Here is an 18948-nt window from a genome sequence, read left to right on the forward strand (position 1 = left end):
CTTTTCCCCCCCCACTGTCCATGAGCTCACCAAGCCACATAATCCTTGTCTGCAGTGCTGCTGATGGTTAAACGTTTGTTTTGCCAGATGGTCCGTGTCAATTACGTTCAACCTACTGTTGAAAGTGCTTGATCGACAACACTCCTAGATCCGTATCCCCCCCCCCCCCCCCGTAACGGGAATACATGCACACAATCCATAACACATCAAAACAGTACTTGGATGTTCTACTTAATTCAAAGCAGACAAGTAAAAAAAAAGAAAGTGTTCAAAAGTAGCCTACTGGCATCGAAATTTTAAGTACCGTCCAAAAGGACTAATTATGCAGAAGGTTTATACTCAAGTAGTACTTGAGTATATGTACTTAGTCAATTTCAGTCACCTTGGTCTATATAACATCAAATCGATATAAGACACATCATTGAAGAGCTTGTCTTCAGTGCTGCTGGTTTAGATAGTGATTTAACATTCGTTTTACCAGACAGTCCACATCAGATTCAAGTGTTTAACCGCTTTAACCCCAGCATCCATAATCTGGGGGGGGGGGGCATTAGCAAAAACCACTAACCCTATTTTTGGCAAAGAGATTTGGTGTTGATGGATAAAAAGCAGTTCTAAGTCTAGAGATGGTTCAAGTGCTCCATCAACAGCACTCCTCAATCACTAGCTCCCCTGAGCAGTACAGTTTCCTTTTTATAGCCCTGAAGCCGGGACTGAGTGTGAGTGTGTTTTTATGCCTCGAAAAGACAGAAGAACCCTGGGTTTGCGGCTGCACCGGGGACTTTTTGCCCTTGAAGAGTTTCTGAACCTTGTGCCACAGCCCGGCTTCGGGCCTCAGCACCAGGGTTATGTGGAAGGTAGGCACCAGGCTGGCATCCACGGCGATTTCTTCAATATGACACGGGTCCATGTTATCACCCTGCTCCACGCATAGGTCGATGTGCGCCCCCCTGAGGCCGCACGGCTCACTGTCAGCCAGGTGCAGTAGTTCCTCCCTGATGTGCTGCAGTAACAGGTCAGGTAAGAGGAGTTTGGGGCAGCAGCCCATAATGTTGAGACGTGATTCGTCTCTGAGGCGTTGTGCTATGGTCGCCACAACCTCCGTAGCCAAAGTCTCTTCCAGAGGATGGCAGAGATAAGTGCTCTCTGACACCGATGTGTCCATGGAACCTAAAATAAAGAACACACACACATTAATCAAATTCTCAGTGTTAGTTAAGGACTCGTAGGGGTCCATTTGGACCCCTGGACTGGTCGTATGACATTTCTTTGGTTAAAACAGGTTTATAAAAATAAAGGGTAAATGGTAAAGCTCTCATACATAGTAAGCGAGGCCTTAGTGTATCTGTTCATTAACAGGGGTCTCAGAGTTATATAGGGGTCCCCCCCATCTCTTGCAGAAAATACATTCAGGAGGATTGCCAGTTTCAGCCAATCAGGACACACTTTCATTGCGTGCCAGTTCCCATTTTGTCATTTCTCTGAGTCATCACTTCCAATCTCATGTGCTAGTAGCCTACTCATGATGAAATTGGTAACGCAAACTGAAATATAAAATGCATTTTCTGTTTACTATAAAGAGCCAGAGAGACCCTACTGAACAAACATATTAATTGTAATGGATATCTACTATCAGAAGCTTTTAACACTTCAAATAGAATTGTTAATTCTAAAATAAATTATGCATGCACATTGCAGTTGATCAGAATAATGCAAATTATGTTTATATTTTTTTTTATATCTGACGGTCTGAGTGAAAGAGTGGGCTGAACATTCCCTATATGCCAGTGTTACTCTTGTGCAAAACATGATAACTTTTGCCCTGCCTAAACAACAGACAAATGCCGAGTCTCTTTGTGCAACAACTCACCAGTTTCACTGCATTGGTCCGAGTCCAGGCTGTGCCTGGACTTGTTCAGGTCAGTCAGCTTCTGGAAGAGAACATTTCCCCAGGACAAGCGCGTTGATGAACCGCCGTGATGATGACCCTCCACCGGGGAGGGAGGAAAAGTGCTGCCATCCATGGAGTTGTCGCAAGAAAAATACATTTTGATACAGCGCTTACTGTACTGTAGTGTAGGCTACGACAGGACCACACCAGACCAGCTGGGAAAAGAGACAGTGGCTGGGAACACAATGGAACAATGCGTTAAATACCCAAGCCGAGAGACTCCTCCCAGTGCATATCCTGGCCAATGAGAGTGTGCCCAGCGTCCTACACTGCCTAGTAACATTTTTGGGGGGGTCCATTGTACACGCCACGGACAATACGTGCGGCGACGCCGACCCTCCTCCTCCACAGTCCACACCAACCAACCAACCCCCACCACCACAATTCTCTCTCTCTCTCTCTCTCTCGCACTGTCGCACATAGTACTTCAAAGGGGTTTTATTGGCATGAGAAAACATAGAAAGCATTCGTTTTCACACTGCCAAAGAAAGCAGATATGAAACAAAGCAAACAAATCTATCACACACACTTTGAAGAACTATACCCCCACTCCTGTCCAAACTACTCCAAGTCGGTGTCCTAAATCCAAACCGATCCAAACTATAGTAGCTAGGCTACCCAACAGCAGCTCCAGTTTTGACAAAGTGCGTCAAACTATTTTTCTCAAGAAAGGATAAAACACTTTTTGTCGTCATTAATAGCTAGGCTACCCACTGACATCTAGAAAATTACTTTCGTAAAGTCCCTGATGGAAATAATAAGTGTCAAACTCTCAAAATGTAATCATCGGGAACATCTAGAACTGAACAGTGCACCACAATCAGCTTTTGCTTTATCAAATACTCTCCTGTGCTTGTCTTTGCAAACTGCTAATAAACTATTCAATCATTCAATCACGTATAGCCTACCCTACTTGACTGCTTCAAAGCTGGGCCATTCATGTTTGACAGATCTGTGCGCATTGCAATGACGTGTAGGCTAGAATATAGTAGCACATTATGTCTTGTATCCAAAATGTTTAATTGGGACATTATTTAGGAATGAAGTCAAGATTGATTAATTGATAGATTGACCACACGATATTGTCCACTCGATATAAGGAAGGTATTAAGTTATTATGATTAATTGAACATGGTGGGCCCTACTAATACGTTATGGTGTCGTCCACAGTTAACAGTTCTGTATTGAGTTGTGCTTTAAATGTAGCCTACTGTAATTCTCCAATCTGTTAATACATTCATCAATCAATCAAGGTAGACTGCCTACAGGTTAATACAAAAAACTGCAAAAAAGGGGGGGGGGGGCTTTTTCCTGGAGGCTGACTATATTTCATTAATAATTTAACTGAAAATGCTAAGATTCCTGGACATTTGCATACATCCACTTTGTCCAGTGGACATTGCACATTTCTGCAGTAGGCTAGGATGAATCCAGGACGGCTGGCCAATGTGTTGAGTACGTGCATGCATGCACGGACCCCAGTTTTAGAGTCAGGTTACAGTTTAGCACCCCAGGCCATAACTCACCATGACACGTAGCCATCCGTTTGAGTAGTGAGCATGTTCTGGCAGACAGTAGCTGCTCAAACAAAAGTTTTCCCAATGATGACTGACTGGGCCTATACAGTGGAAAATTCCAATGCTCCCCCAAAATTGATTTACTTAGAAGTAGGCTAGGCTATTTACAAGTCATGTCATTATTGCGGGGCGGCGGTGGCTCAGGGTGCCTGGATGGTAACCGTAAGGTTGCCAGTTCGAACCCGGGCTCCCCCAGAGTTACTGTCGAAGTGTCCTTGAGCAAGAAACTGAAACCCTAATTGCTCCCGATGTGCTAGTTGGTGCCTTGCATGGTTTCTGCTGCCATCGGTGTATGAATGTGGATAAAGGCGCTATATAAAAATGCACCATTTACAAATGTATGCATGCAAACTATGCCATGAGTTTTCAGTTTATTATCAAAAAGGCCTTCCTACAAAGTAAGTCTACAAGAAAATACGAGGGTACAATTGTAAATTATAGGTTGTTGTTTTTCAGTCCTCGTCTCTAGATTATTTTTGTTTTGTTTTACTGTAACCAAAATTAACAAGAAAGAAATCAAGTCAGACTCAAAATGCAGTAAATGGTAAGAAACCTGCCAATGAATCCCTCAAAGGTGTAATACAATGCATCGCCAGGAGATGGCGTCAGTGAATCACCTACTGTGTGTGTGTGTGTGTGTGTGTGTGTGTGTGTGTGTGTGTGTGTGTGTGTGTGTGTGTGTGTGTGTGTGTGTGTGTGTGTGTGTGTGTGTGTGACTGTGTGTGTGTGTGTGTGTGTGTGTGTGTGTGTGTGTGTGTGTGTGTGTGTGTGTGTGAGACTGTGTGTGACTGTGTGTATGTGTGTGTGTGTGTGTGTGTGTGTGTGTGTGTGTGTGTGTGCGTGCGTGCGTGCGTGCGTGCGTGCGTGCGTGTGTGTGTGTGTCTGTGTGTGTGTGTGTGTGTGTGTGTGTGTGTGTGACTGTGTGTGTGTGTGTGTGTGTGTGTGTGTGTGTGTGTGTGTGTGTGTGTGTGTGTGTGTGACTGTGCGTGTGCGTGTGTGTGTGTGTGTGTGTGTGTGCGCGCTTATACGTAAATACTCTACTTTATACATACATTTATTATTCATCCACAGGCTTTGTCTTTCCCTAAGGCAGTTAATTACAAAAAGCCTTGCATCGATTCCGTACATGTTACATTTTGTAATAAGTGCTATCAATGATCACAGCCGCCTTCTCTGTTCACTTCATAGCATGCTTTTTTCAATCTGGAGATGGAATGGAGATCTCTCACGTTGGCTTGAATAGTTTTGTCTGGGGTAAAAGCTAATTTAGTTAATGAAAAAATGTGGGAGATATTCAGGGTCAGTGTCATTATCATTTCGCCTCGATTACGATCAATGAAGGATTACTTAAAAATATATAGTGAAAACATCTGATCTACAAGTTCACAATGCCTCATAATGCAATGCATTGCAGTGATTTGTGTTATTTTTTTTATTGATTGACAAATCCATTAGGTCGATTATAAGAAATCCATTATAATGTTTTCATGTCGATTTGCTGATATAAAAAAGCAATTTGATTAACCTACATGAGCAACATTAAGTTGGTTATTAGTGCTAAATATTGGTTTTGAACTTTTGATATATTTTCGGTTAATTGCCCAGCTGAGCCTTAGGCAAATCATTAATTGTAACCTGTCATACAAAAGAGTTAATACTATGTGACAGCTCTTGTGTTCTACAATTCAAAGGGGCCTAGGAGAGCTGTTAGGCTAGCCTGCCTCGGGCTATGTAAGACATGAATAATACATTTATCACCAAATGGTTGCTTAAGTATGGACCCAACCGCCCCCCCCCCCCCACAGGAACTTACATTAATCAGAGGTGCTTGGTAGTAAAACACAGAGTAATTTGTCTCACAGTGGTATGGAGATAATGAGGGAAACCAATTATCTCTATACGTGAAGTAATCCAAGTAATCCAATTTTTACTCCTCAGAAAATGTTCAAATAAGCCCTTTTATTGGAAAAAATACTAAGTTGTGAATAATCTTAAGACAAATTTTCTCTAATGGGGTCTCTATTCAGATACCACCAAAGAGCGACACATCAATGTGTAAAATGTTTGAGGACCACTGGTCAAACTGGTCAGTAGTATTTCTGCCATGTTCTTTGTTTCTCCTCCTGTAGGTAATAAATACACCGACTAAACCATGTGGTTCCCAAACTCTTTCATGTCAAGGACCCCCACATTGACACTAATTATCCCGCAGACCCCAATTTGAAAAGACATGCCAGGGACCCCCATAAGACAATACTTTTACGGCTCTAGCAGTGATTCTCAACCCGTTTAATTTCAAGGACCCCCAGTTTGACATGTGTTAGTCTACGGACCCCCATTTAATGGCATTTCTATCTCTGGGACCCCCAATTTAGATTGTAAAATCAATGTTAATTTAACTCTGAGATAACTCTGAGACAAATGTTCCATTTGTACACTCTCAGAATTACAGACCCATAAGGGTCCATTTGGTTCCAAACTACTGTATCATTTAGCTGGGGATCCCCTGGAACTCCCTCAGGAACCCCTGGGGGTCCCTGGACCCTACTTTGGGAACCACTGGACTAAACAAACAGGGTTAATGAACAGGTAAATCCAGGATTCACTTTAAAGATAATTCAGTCGTAACTAAAAACGGTCTTCTCTCTCAAACTTCCTAGCTGCTCATACGGCATCATTTCCAAATTGATTAATTAGTCAAAATGGTAACACGTTATTATTTATTCTTATAAAGGAAGTACAGTAACAGTAGACAGTTCCACAGTGAACAATTTATTGTTTTAGGTTCAATTTGCTCGCACATTTCAGCTATAGCAGCAAACAGTGGAACGTCCTCGAAATGAAAGCATTCTGCACTTTATTTTGCCGGAATGAGGGTCATCGGAGCTGATGTAGTCCCAAACGTTTAATCTCTTAATATTTTATTTATTTATTATTCTTGGGTCCAAACCGCCCCAATGCAAATCCTTGCAATAAAACAGTTTTACTTATCCTTGCAACTGCCATTGGGGTTGCCATTTTATGCAACTAGGCCTACTCTTACATGTAGCTTACCGGTACGCATGATTCTTGATGACTATTTTTATGTGATTGATGTATTACAATGTTTTTGTTCTTTCTTACTGTAACTCGCTCCCAGGTAGAATTCACATTCCAGGTAGCTCAGTTGGTAGAGTACTCGCCTTTCGAGCGCAAGGTCATGGGTTCGATCCCGGGCACCGCCAACTCGGCGTATGAGGAGCATGGCTTGAAGTCGTGCGGTAAGTACTGGGAGCTGATGGTAGGTGTTGCGCTCCACCTCAGCAATCCATCTCCCAGGGGTCTAGCCAGCACATTGAAACTGGGATAGACTGACCGATACCGACTGATACCTGACTGATACCGACAATAAGCCTCTCTGATTTACTTACTTACTGGATTAAGAGCATCTGCTAAATGCATAAATTCTACTCACAACCGTTTGGTTGCAAGGAGTTGCATGGCGAATCATTGGTGCGGTTTGGGCCTTAAGAGTAGTAATAGAGGAGTAAAATGGCCTAAATGTGTCACTGGTCAGGTCTTTTGTCTATTTTCCTGAATGGTGTGAATTTAGTTGACTCTCAGTGTGGTCCTAGAGTCTTTCTCTAAGTAAGGCTGGTGAGAGTGATGGTTCAGCCGAGTCGCAAACGTGCAGAACGAGATGACACCAGGCAATGTCACACGAAATGTTCTGAAGGTCATTAAACTCATAGACAATACATTAACTAGCAATTGTCACTTAATGTTATGTTAATGTTATGAATCATAAGAGATAGTAATGAACAGAAAGTGACAAGTACACACGTCATGTTTACTACTTGGATGAGTTGCATCTCGTATCTTTGGGCATACAGTGTCTGATAAAAGTATATCAGTATGCTAACGTGGATGAGACTGAATCAGCACAAAGTGACCACAGGGTCACAACTCACAAGTATCAAATGCATACATAGATGAGAGTGAATCAGTGCAAACAGATAAGGTTTAGGCACGCCAAGCCTAAAATCACAACACTGAATATGTATGCAAACAGAACAATGGAGTGTAATCTATTATTAGTGGTACAGTATACAGAGTGATGAGTTTGTTAAGGTAAAATGTGATGGTGTGTATCACATTTTAAATGTACTGTCACTGCAAAGGGTTCATTCTAAGGCTAAAAAAAGGAAAAACGTATTGTATTGTTATCCATCCAGGTTTTTTAATAGAGCAGTCACAATCTATAATAATGATCGGTGGAATAATTGTGGTCCAGTTTTCATTCAATAGGCAGCTTCACCCCATTTTATTTCCTTTGGAGAAAAAAAAGTAGTGCTTTGACATTCTACTTTGTTTTTATATAAAATTACACTAGAGAGACCTGAGTCCCAGCAGCCCAGCAGGTGATGAATCTCTTTCAGAAAGTTCAGGTTGCCCATAATGCACTCCGAGATATATCCTGGAACATGACAAGACAAATGGCACTCTTTCCAAATGCATAGTTTACATAAGATGTGGTTTTAGTTTGAAAATGAGGCTTTAAAAGTTTGATATCGTCTTTACTGGGCCCACCACTTCTGAGCTCATGGAAGAATTAATGTTCTCAACATTTACGACAAAAAGTAATTCCAGGGTTGGTTTGGTTAATTGTGCTCATAAAACAAAACGGATGTAATAAATGTCACATTGCGGATGATACTGCGCTTCTTTTCCCCCCGTAACAGAACACTTTTAGCCCATTATGTCCCCCCCCCAAAAAGTGGCCTTTAAAGAATCGATCTAATGCAAGCCCTGAAGAGTCCAATTACTCCACATTAAGCCTAAATGCAGGTCTAAATCCAAAGTTGCTGTGTAAAGTGTTGGTGCTTTGATAGAGAACAGCAGATCTCAGCAGGATTTTCCAAACATCACGGTTTCTCCTGTCCCCCGTGGGAGTGAATATCCTTTTCTGCCTCCCTTAGCAATAAATCAAACCCTAAATGGAACACTGTCCCAACTCCAACTTCGGGGAGACACAGACGCAGACACACACAATGGCAAAGATAGACACTGTTCTCTGCTCTGTCTGTGCTAAAGGGTTTTCAGATAAAGATGCAGCTCAAATGACTGAGGTGCTGCAGGCAGGGTGCCAACACATTTAGAGATGGACTGAAACTTTAGTCTCCTTTTAGGGGAGAAAAAAAAGAAGCCTTTCATAGCTGCTGTCACAGCTTGGTTGGCAGCTTGGTTGGTTTGATGAAACGTGAGAAAAACATGATATATAATGCTGATATCACAGCGTTGTTCGCACTAAAGTGGTCCAAGTGGACTCACATTTTGTGAGTCCACTATTTAAAACGCATACGGTAATTTGATGTGTTGCTATGGTTACAGTTGAGGAAACTCACACTCACTGAATTAACGCAATGTTGAACTGTTGGTAGAAATTGGTTTGCATAGGCCTACTATCGCTGCCAGGTCAGGAAATATGTCCAAATATTGTCGATAATCTTTATCTGTTGCTTCTGTGACAAAATCTCAAAATCACATATGAAAGCTGCTAATGTATTTATCCTCATACTCGTTTTTGTATTTATCCTCATACTCGTTTTTGTCAAAATGTAATTATTAGTGAACAAAATTCTGTAGCCAAACAAAACAACAATACAATAGAACAACAAACTGCGTGGGTAGAGAAGGCTGTCTGGGATTCGGAAGGCTGCCTGTTCGCCCACCTTGTGACCTTGTGGTCACTGAGCAAGACACTGAACCCCCTAACTGCTGCCCGGGTGCCTTATCCCACTGGTTCCCAAACAGTGAGTCTGGACCCATTCACGGGTCACAGACCAATTATTTTGGGTCACGGCTCGAGTAGCCTCGGTACCAGGCTTTTTGTTGGTGCAAAAATTGAAAGCCTGGAGGAACGCATTGGCCGCTCTGGTCTAAAAGTGGGAGTCAACCCTTCCGGGTGGGCGTCGCTCCAAATGATGTGACGTAGCGCTGCACTAGGGGGGAGAGGAGGGGCGTGCGCAAATCTGAGCCGCGACCCGCCCCTCTAGACCAGAAACCTAACACGTTAGCTCAGGCTACGGCTCGAGTAAAAATCCCATTAAAAAACAATACCGTAATATTTAAAAAGATTTCCTCCAGGGAGGAGTTATTAATGGCAATAACTACTCCTAGGATGGATACATGCAGTGGGGGGAAAATCCTCATATATGTGCAAATGTACTCTGGCAAAACCCCAAACAACAAATCTGTAGCGGTCTTAGGCTACTGTATAGGTTTAGTGATTCTCAAACAATTCAGATCACAATAACACCTTGTGAGCTTGTAGATCTGCAGTTTTTGAATAGCCATTAGCCAACATATAAAAGTAAAATGGTTCACAACCTTAAATGAGCATGACACAGATGACAGCAGTGATATTATGTGTAATTCCATGTATTACAGAGCTGACTTACCATCACGTCTTCAGGGAGATGGAACGGGTGAAGAGAGTAGGCTGTGGGAGAGCTGGCAGTCAACGCATGCACAGATGAACAGCAAAGTGGCCACCAATTCTACTGACATGGCTGAGCAGGGATGTGTCAGCAATAGCAAACTGGCTCTCGCCATTCAGTGGCACTACAGACTGTAAGAATAATGGGTTAATGTGTTTTTGATTTAGTTTTAAATTAGTTTCTGTTCTACTTGTCATATCTCCCCAAACAGCCATTAGAACTGTATGGAGCTGAAATGACATGGCTGCATGGTACTCAAAGCAAAGCATTACCAGCTATATGGTCAGCCTGCTTTGGACAATGTTTATGTTATTAGCACTAACCCTAACCCATAGGCTTTTAAGGTAAGACTTTAATCGTTTCACAAATTCTCTTGGCTTTGGAGAACAGAATTGGGGCTGTTCCCACAACAAAGTATTAGGATAATTTATTCTAATGCTATGAACCAGAGCTAGGCTGAGGTATAAGCAATCACACCTGGCCTGAGGCAAAATAATTAGACACAGAGCTGGGTGTGATAGACACACCTGTAGTGCATCAAGACTAATCGATGCAGACAGCCTAAATCAAACCATATTCTGGATGGGGAATTAAAGATCATAAGTCACTAATACCAAAAATAACATTTAACAGACCGTAAACATTAATCACTTTACGAATTATCTTGGCTTTGGAGAACTAAATTGGGCCTGTTCCCACCAGAAAGTGAATGAACAAAACAGCTTTCACATATCTGAAACAGTGACGCACAACAATAGACCTTTGTCACAGCTGTACACCTGTATGAGTACAGTCAGCTACACATCTGCATCAGACGCAGAGGTGAAGAGAAAGCTGTCAGATGGTAATACATAATATTACGTTTATATTGTCATTAAAATCTAATAGGGGATTCACACTGAGACGGACTGAATCCGTTTCATTGGAACCGTTTCCGAATACGGTTGCCTGGTCCCCAATGGCCATGATTCACATTACCTGAGATTCAACAGCTCACCGGGTACACTTGCATAACACACTTTAATCCTCCTGATGACGGTGTGCTTGATGGCTGGCGCGCACGGACACTGACCATCAACTGTGCGACATTGTCTCAAATAAATCCAGACACACTGAATTGCATTGCCTCTTTGCCGTTATACTACTGTACTGTCAGCCTGCCTGCTATTCACTGTGTCAGTCAGTTCTGTGCTCCAGTGTCGTGTTTGATATTAGTTTGCTATGGATTCTACTTTAGCATTATTCTTATTTTGTTTTACTTTGGAAACTATGCCAAGCAAAGCCCAAGAACCACGTGTAGTCCGCAGAATAAGATCAGCGCGCACTGCGGTGCTGCGCGTGTACGCAGATTAAACAGGAGACGGGCGGCGTTGAGAAATGAGCTGGTGTTACGCATTGTTTTTTGAGTGGTGCAACCACTCCTACAACCAGGAATGTCCGTATCATGTATCCGTCAAGAGCACGAGTGGTGTGCGCATGCGTGAAATTGGAACGACAGAAGTATGTGACATGGCTGCCACCTGCTGGACGCAAATCCAACTGCTGACTGTCTAGGTTCATTGATATCCATAATAAAGCAGAGAGAGAGAGAGAGAGGAGGGGGGGGGGAGAGAGGGGAGTTGCACCACTCGGTTCACACAGGTGTGATTTTTGTTGACGCTTGGCTCATCGACTAGAGATTATGTCACGTTCTTTAAAAAAACAGTCCACTTCCTTCTTTAGGTACACATGCATTCACATTGGAACGATCCGTATCTGAATACACTTCAACGGTCCAGAGACCCGCCCCCCATGCGGTCCCGGGGACGGTTGGGCAATCCGCTCCCGGGAACGGTACGCATCATTCACACTACCACAACATCTGCCAAGTGGTCCCGAGTGCGCACCCGGGACCATAGTGTGAATCCCCTATTAGTGTGATTATTTTGGGGGCCCACTTGCAGTATCCTCACAGCCCACCAGTGGAACCCCGGTCCACAAGTTGGGAAACGCTGTATTGAATGGACTGCTGAGAGGTGTACATGGACCCTCCCAGACTGTGTTGTAAATATGTCTGTCATTAAATGTTTTGATGAATTGAGTAAAAAGGACCCCAATAGAAACAAGCCAATAGGCTTTCTTGGGTTTAAAATCCACTTAGCAGACAGTGTATTGAACTGTACTTTGCTGTGCTTCATCTTGCAAAATGCTTATAAAGCTAATCAATCAATCAATCAATCCTTAATCCTATTCCTAAACTTAACCTCACAAAAACTATGCCAAAACGTAAGCCCTCAAATTAAAGCACGCCCATCAGAGGCAAAACACGCTGAGAAGAGTGAGAGCCAGGTAGGTGGACATACTGCAGGATGGAACTGAACAGAAGATGGACAGAGAGATGTATGGTGGCCTTGCCGGGCCAACGTAGTCCAGTTTATTTTATTATTAAACACAGTAATTGATACACATTATGATACAATGGACACTGGTCAATCAAGCAGTATGTTTCTGCTAGCCTTTCAAGGGAAACACAGGGGAGTAATGGCTGACAGTCTGCCTTTCTGGTACACACAGTATATACAAGAGTTGAAGGGTGAGTGATGAGTGAGAAATGGTTTGTATATTGAAGCCTCCGGTGAGACGGCACTAACTGTCACAAAGCATATGAGATGGAAAAGGTCAGGTCAGGGTTGCATCTCAATAGTGTAATCGCCTCCCTTTGTGGCTAAAACTATTCTGGTTGCATTGACCACTTTGAAGTTGGGCATATCGGGCAAAGATTTTACAAAAAAAAAAAAGAAAAAAAAAAAAGGAAAAATCTTCAGAAATAGCACAAAGAAAATGCAGATCTACAAGCTGACGACGGGTCGCATCGCGACACGATGTGAGTATGTAGATTGGCTATTTTCCGTGTTCGTCGTACAACACAGAATATAAGGGCTTAAGGGGTTAACATAGTTGTGGTGTTGGCAACAGAAAAGGGGTCAACGCGTAGCCAGTTTGGACTATTGAAATGCACCCGAAAGGAAGGGGTATCTGCATTCGTTACGCCAGCACATGACATGGGTAACCGGTACAGTGGGGCCCAACACCTCTGGCACCATTCTTTATTCTTTATATTAATTAGATTTATGTTTTATTTTGTATTTACATTTATTTGGGGGGGGGGGCAATACATAATAATCATTTGTTTATGACATTCATAACATTTCTACAATTGCTACAAATCCTGTGGCTAGCCAGTCATTTTGGGACATAAACAAGAAGTTGATGCATGGGTAAATTTAGGTCTGACAATGATGTACGGTGCACGTTCAAATCATGTACACTTTACATTATTTCCCACCATTTTACAAAGCACAACTTTATTCTTTATCTTTTTTGGGGGGGGGGAAACAGAGCTAATTTAACAATGAGGTGCCCACAACGTTGGGGGGCCAACAACTCGACCTGTATCCCCACGACAAGCACCTGCGGCCGCTTAAGAGTCTCCGGTATGTTAAAACGGCTAAAAACTGCTCAAACGTAGTTCAAAGGACATACAGTATATAACAACAGAATAGAACAAAGATTCACAAGTATGAAGGACAACGTTCCCGACTGCTCAGTCAGAATGCATCGTTTTTTTTCTTCTTTCTATAACATATCGATAATATTTCCCCCCTTTCCCATCCCCGTTTAGTTAGAAGCACACCCTATAAGCGTTGACTACTAATCTTTACTTACAGTATTTTGTTTTTTCCGTTTATCTCCCCGCCTGTGCAATCCTTTTTTTATTTCCCTCCTGTTTTGTCAATGATCCAGTGCTGATCCTATAGTGTAGCTTAAACATGTCCATCTCTTTACAGGATCTGTGTGTTTATGTAATGTGTGTGTGTGTGTGTGCGTGTGTGTGTGTATGTGTGTGTGTGTGTGTGTGTGTGTGTGTGTGTGTGTGTGTGTGCGTGTGTGTGGGAGAGAGAGAGAGGCAAAACGAGATAGATCGAGATCCTCCTGTGGTGATGTCGGACACACAGCCCCCTTTTTTCTTTTCTTTACCAAATATATCCTCCATCGTCCACTTCTCCCACCTCCCCCTCCTCCTCCTCGGCCTCCTCTGCGTTCTCCTCGGCCTCCTTCTCCTGCTCCTCATCCTCCCAGCCTACCCCGCTGCCAAAATCACCTGAATACGCCACTTCATCATCTGCAGGGAGGAGAGGAGAGGAGAGGAGAGGAGAGGAGAGGAGAGGAGAGGAGAGGAGAGGAGAGGAGAGGAGAGGAGAGGAGAGGAGAGGAGAGGAGAGGAGAGGAGAGGAGAGGAGAGGAGAGGGATTGAATGACCTGCTGTGATTGTCTCATACAGTATATTCAATTCTGTTTCATTGAGATGGTTATTCTTTCACTGAAGTTAGACCTGAGGCCGATTCTACAAATCTACAAAATTACGGTGGAATAAAAACGACAATATTTGAGATGTAGTGGAGTAGAAGCATGACGTATTGAATAATGGACATACTCAAGTAAAGCAAAACAAAATCACTCAAAATTGTACTCAAGTACACTAGTACAGTAGCCTACTTGAGTAAACGTACTACTCAGTTACTTTCCATCACTAGACAGAACGGAAGGGGGGGAGGGGGGGTGAACAACCTGCTGTCAAAGCCTCATACGTTGCATACAATTCTGTTCATTTCCATTCTACATATGTCTGCCTCCTCCACTTGGACGGAGACCTTCCTAATCCAATGATAAACGCCGTAATCAATTTAAAAAACATTGACGGCAACGAGGAAAGAAAAGGGCACGTGTTTGACTTTGTCTGGATTTTAATAGCTATTTCTAAGACCTTGCCAGGGGAGCCATTCTTATCAGGCGCACAGGTTCCGTTCCAAACCGGCCCTCATTTATCTTGACAGACCTTTTTTTTTTCTCAAAGCGACAAGCGAGTCCTTTTGGAATGCAAATGACCGCGGACACGTTGAATGTAGCACTGGTCCCTGCAGTGACTTATGTTCCAGCAGGCCTCTGAGCTCCTTTTAATATAAAGCCAAGCCTTGTGCAAAATGTGCAAGAATATAATATGGGTGGAGAGGGGTTGTGATGAAATGTCATGCAGTCAGTCACTGCGTAAAAAAAAAGAAAAAGATTCTTGCTCATTGTCTTGTACGTTTAACTTCAACATGCTGATTTCGATCAGATCGAAAATGTTAAAACGTGAATGATCAAAATCATTCTGTCCAATTCTAAGCAAAGATTATGTTTTAGACGGCCCATCGCGGTCCCGCCGCTAGTCGCGTTAGAATTAATCATACCTCCCGTTGTTGTCGATCGCCTGGCGAATGTTTTGGCTACTCAAAATTTTTTACTTTTTCCACCACAAAAAAAAATCGAGTGTGCTTCCTCCTGCACACGGTACATGTCGATGCACTGACCGCTTGGAAACGTCACTCACCGCAGTCGGGCTTGCCACGAGTCCTGGAGGCTGCTACTTCCGTCCCGCGCTGGTCCACACACCAGCACTGCCCTCTGTCACACTGCTGCCTCCTGTAGTAGCCGTCCTCGTCACAGCTGGGAATGAACAGGCCTGGCAAACACACGACAGCAACATCACACTCCAGCACCAATAACTGACAATACGTTATTTCTGCTTGAAACTGCTTTGTAGAGAAAAGGCCTTGTGCACACCTACAAGGACAGCTGCGTAGGAGCCGGCAACCAAATGCGAATCATGAGAAGAAAAGGGTCCCGCACACTGTCTACAGTTTTATTCTGATGAAGGTCGTTTAGACCGAAACGCTGTCACTCTGAATAAAACTGCTGCTCTATAAGTGAAGACAGTGTGCGGGCGGACACTTTTCTTCTAATGCTTGATGCTGCTGAAAGATGTTAGGTTTTAACCACATGAAACCTATATTGTTGTGCTGTGCAGAAACCTCCTATCTCCAATATTCCAACTTTTGGGTTTTTTGTTTTGTAAATGTATTAATGCCGTACTACAGTGGTTTTCAACCTTTAACTCTTGGGAACGTAAAATGACACCAAATGGATGCGGGGACCCCCTCAAGGACCACTGGTTGAAAACCACTGCCCTACTTGATCATACTACAGATAGAACCATCAAAAGTAGCAGAACAACAAGCTTGTAGATCTGCTGTACTTTAGCTGCTTTTGCATTTTACTCCTGAAAAGAAACAGTTTTGGACATATGAGGTTTGCCACCCAACAGAGACGATATGCAAAATAATAGCAGGTCTACTGTGCAAGCTCGCAACGTGCTGCAACGTGCCATGCTGTGAGCTTGGAGATTTGTTCGTCTCATAAATAATAGGGACTCTAGGGGTTGAGTGGTTAAGGGCATATTTTATGCTACATCACTTCAACTGTACTCTCTCTCTCTCTCTCTCTCGCTACTATAGTATATGCACACACAGGCACACACAGGTACACGCACACACACACACACACACACACACACACACACACACACACACACACACACACACACACACACACACACACACACGGTGTAACATGTCCCACGACATGTGGGACCAAGGCTAAGCGTAAATGAATGCACACAGCGGCGTCTTTCATTCCGTGATTCCATTCCATATTCATTGAATATAAATCAATTCATTGAGCGGCCCGAAGGACGGCGATGAATAAGTGTTTAGTCAGCGTTTCGCGCCAGGAGGCCCGGCTAATCTTCCTGGGACACAAAAGAAGGACGCGTGGGCTTTGAACCGCCTCTGCTTATTAACCTTTTACATGAATATGAATCGTTGCTGCCGCCCGCGATTCAACGCCAAGCTCGATGCGAGCCGAGGTGGCTGACGGCACCACGCACTAAGATATGTATAGGTGTAGCAACCGGCGTGTAGCACTGCCATCAGAGGTGCAATCTTGTGGTTTTTTCTCATTACTTCTTGGCAGACGGATGGATTTGTCATAAAAAACAATGAATAGGTTGCCACAAAAACAAAGAAAAACTATGAATAGGTTACGCTTAGCTTATATACATCTAAAAATGCACAGAATCTGTGTTTGTGTGTGTGTCTTGCACATATCTCAAGGACCGCCTGGCTGATGGACTTGGTCGGACCGAAATTCCCCAAATCTCTTTATCGATCCGTCTGTCTCTCTCTGTACTGTATGTATTTATTCCCATATACATACAGTACATTCTGCCTGTGTCCCTTTTATCCCCACAGATACTATGATAATGAGGTACACCAGGTATTGCCTAACCGGAGAGGCATGCGCTCCCAACGGGCATCGGCAATGACAGTGTAAAATAAGAACAGGAGGTGGCATCATGTAAAGCTTAAACTATACCCCATTGCACAATGCTATTGCTTGCTGAAAATAACAGATTTCCGAGCTTCATGCGACACATTGTTAGCCTGAAAATCTGTCATTATCAGCAAATGGCACCATGTCATTCTACAGAGTATAAATGACTTTGACTTTGACACAAATGAAACTGGAGCCCGACCGTGTTGTGTCTCTCCGCCGCAGTCTCTCTGGGAGACGGGCCTTAAAGGGAACATGTTAACATCTCAACCCCGGGCTGGCATGCTTCCCCCTGATCTCTACGCCGTGCCCACTCACCACGCCACGGCCTTGAAAAGTCCTGCATGATTCAGAGCCCAGAAGCCTGCCAAAACCTTCAATGCCCATGAACGTGAACACACACATGCTCAAACAAACACGCACGCACACACACGTGCTCAAACAAACACGCACACACACGTGGACACTCATGTGCTCAAACAAACACGCACGCACATGTGTACACACACATGCTCAAACGCACGCACGCACGCACGCAAGGGCCGCGCAAGCACTTGCGTAAAAAAAATGATTCACACACGGAGCTTACGCACAACCTGCGCACCGCACCTGTGCTGTGATTATAGTGACAGCAGGGGGCACGGTGGCACAGTTGGTAGTGCTGTAGCCTCACAGCTAGAAGGTCCTGGGTTCGATTCCCGCTTGGGACGCTGTGGGCGCTGGCGGCGTGTCCTCTCCTCCGCGTCATGCTCTGTCTTGTCCTGTTTTGCACTTGGCAATAAAGTCTTCTGATTCTGATCCTGATTCTGATCACTGCCCATACCCAATGCGGGGATGGCAAAAGGGTCTTTCTGTGTGGAGTTTGCATGTTCTCCCTGTGTCCCCTGGGTAGGTACCCTCACAAAAACATGCAGTAATCCTGGTCTCTAAACTGCCTCCCCCTGGCCAGCTGGGGCGCCTGATGGAGGGGAAAGGAACTGGTTGGAATAACGTGTTCCTTCCACGAGCTACGTCCAACCAGGGAAACGTTGCTCTCCCCAGGTTGGCGGAGGGTGTGTAGAGCCCAGGATCACATTAAATAATTGACACAGGGGTGAAAAATGGGTTACAAAATCGTGGGATAAAAATTATATATTTAAAAAAAAAGATTATAGTGACAGCGTACCGTTGCGGCCTCCCGCGGACTCCACTCCGGAGCCATTTCCGCGGCCAGTGTAGCCCGGACGTAATTCTACACTCTCCGTGCTAAATCGCATGGCAGTTGTGGCAGAAGGGGAGTTACGTGGTGTCTGTATAAAAGTGTTGACATGGTTCATTGTACACAGTGTGTTGACATGGTTCATTGTACACAGTGTGTTGACATGGTTCATTGTACACAGTGTGTTGACATGGTTCATTGTACACAGTGTGTTGACATGGTCCATTGTACACAGTGTGTTGACATGGTCCATTGTACACAGTGTGTTGACATGGTTCATTGTACACAGTGTGTTGACATGGTCCATTGTACACAGTGTGTTGACATGGTTCATTGTACACAGTGTGTTGACATGGTCCATTGTACACAGTGTGTTGACATGGTCCATTGTATACAGTGTGTTGACATGGTCCATTGTACACAGTGTGTTGACATGGTCCATTGTACACAGTGTGTTGACATGGTTCATTGTACACAGTGTGTTGACATGGT

General features: G+C 43.8%; 3 protein-coding genes across 3 annotated transcripts in view; 1 reads left to right on the plus strand and 2 right to left on the minus strand.

Annotated features, from left to right (window-relative positions):
• Positions 1–18948, plus strand: part of cuedc2 (CUE domain containing 2) — a 203847-nt gene that overhangs the window by 85168 nt on the left and 99731 nt on the right. The gene's annotated exons all lie outside the window — the stretch shown is intronic.
• Positions 274–2112, minus strand: LOC310865315 (DNA damage-inducible transcript 4 protein-like). The gene is made up of 2 exons (XM_083774352.1): positions 1871–2112; positions 274–1170 (listed from the first exon to the last, which is right to left on the minus strand). Exons 1-2 carry the CDS (start codon positions 2046–2048, stop codon positions 644–646), a joined length of 705 nt encoding a protein of 234 aa, XP_083630478.1. The 5' UTR covers positions 2049–2112; the 3' UTR covers positions 274–643.
• spock2 (SPARC (osteonectin), cwcv and kazal like domains proteoglycan 2) overlaps positions 13385–18948 on the minus strand; it is a 58220-nt gene continuing 52656 nt past the window's right edge. The window contains exons 9-10 of the mRNA XM_083775775.1: positions 15418–15549; positions 13385–14169 (exon numbers count right to left, since the gene is read on the minus strand). Of these exons, the coding sequence (XP_083631901.1) occupies positions 14021–14169; positions 15418–15549 (281 nt within the window). The 3' untranslated portion in view covers positions 13385–14020. The remainder of the gene's footprint in view (positions 14170–15417; positions 15550–18948) is intronic.

Source organism: Protomyctophum parallelum (assembly GCF_964188405.1).
Source record: "Protomyctophum parallelum genome assembly, chromosome: 10".
Taxonomy (NCBI): Eukaryota; Metazoa; Chordata; class Actinopteri; order Myctophiformes; family Myctophidae; genus Protomyctophum; species Protomyctophum parallelum.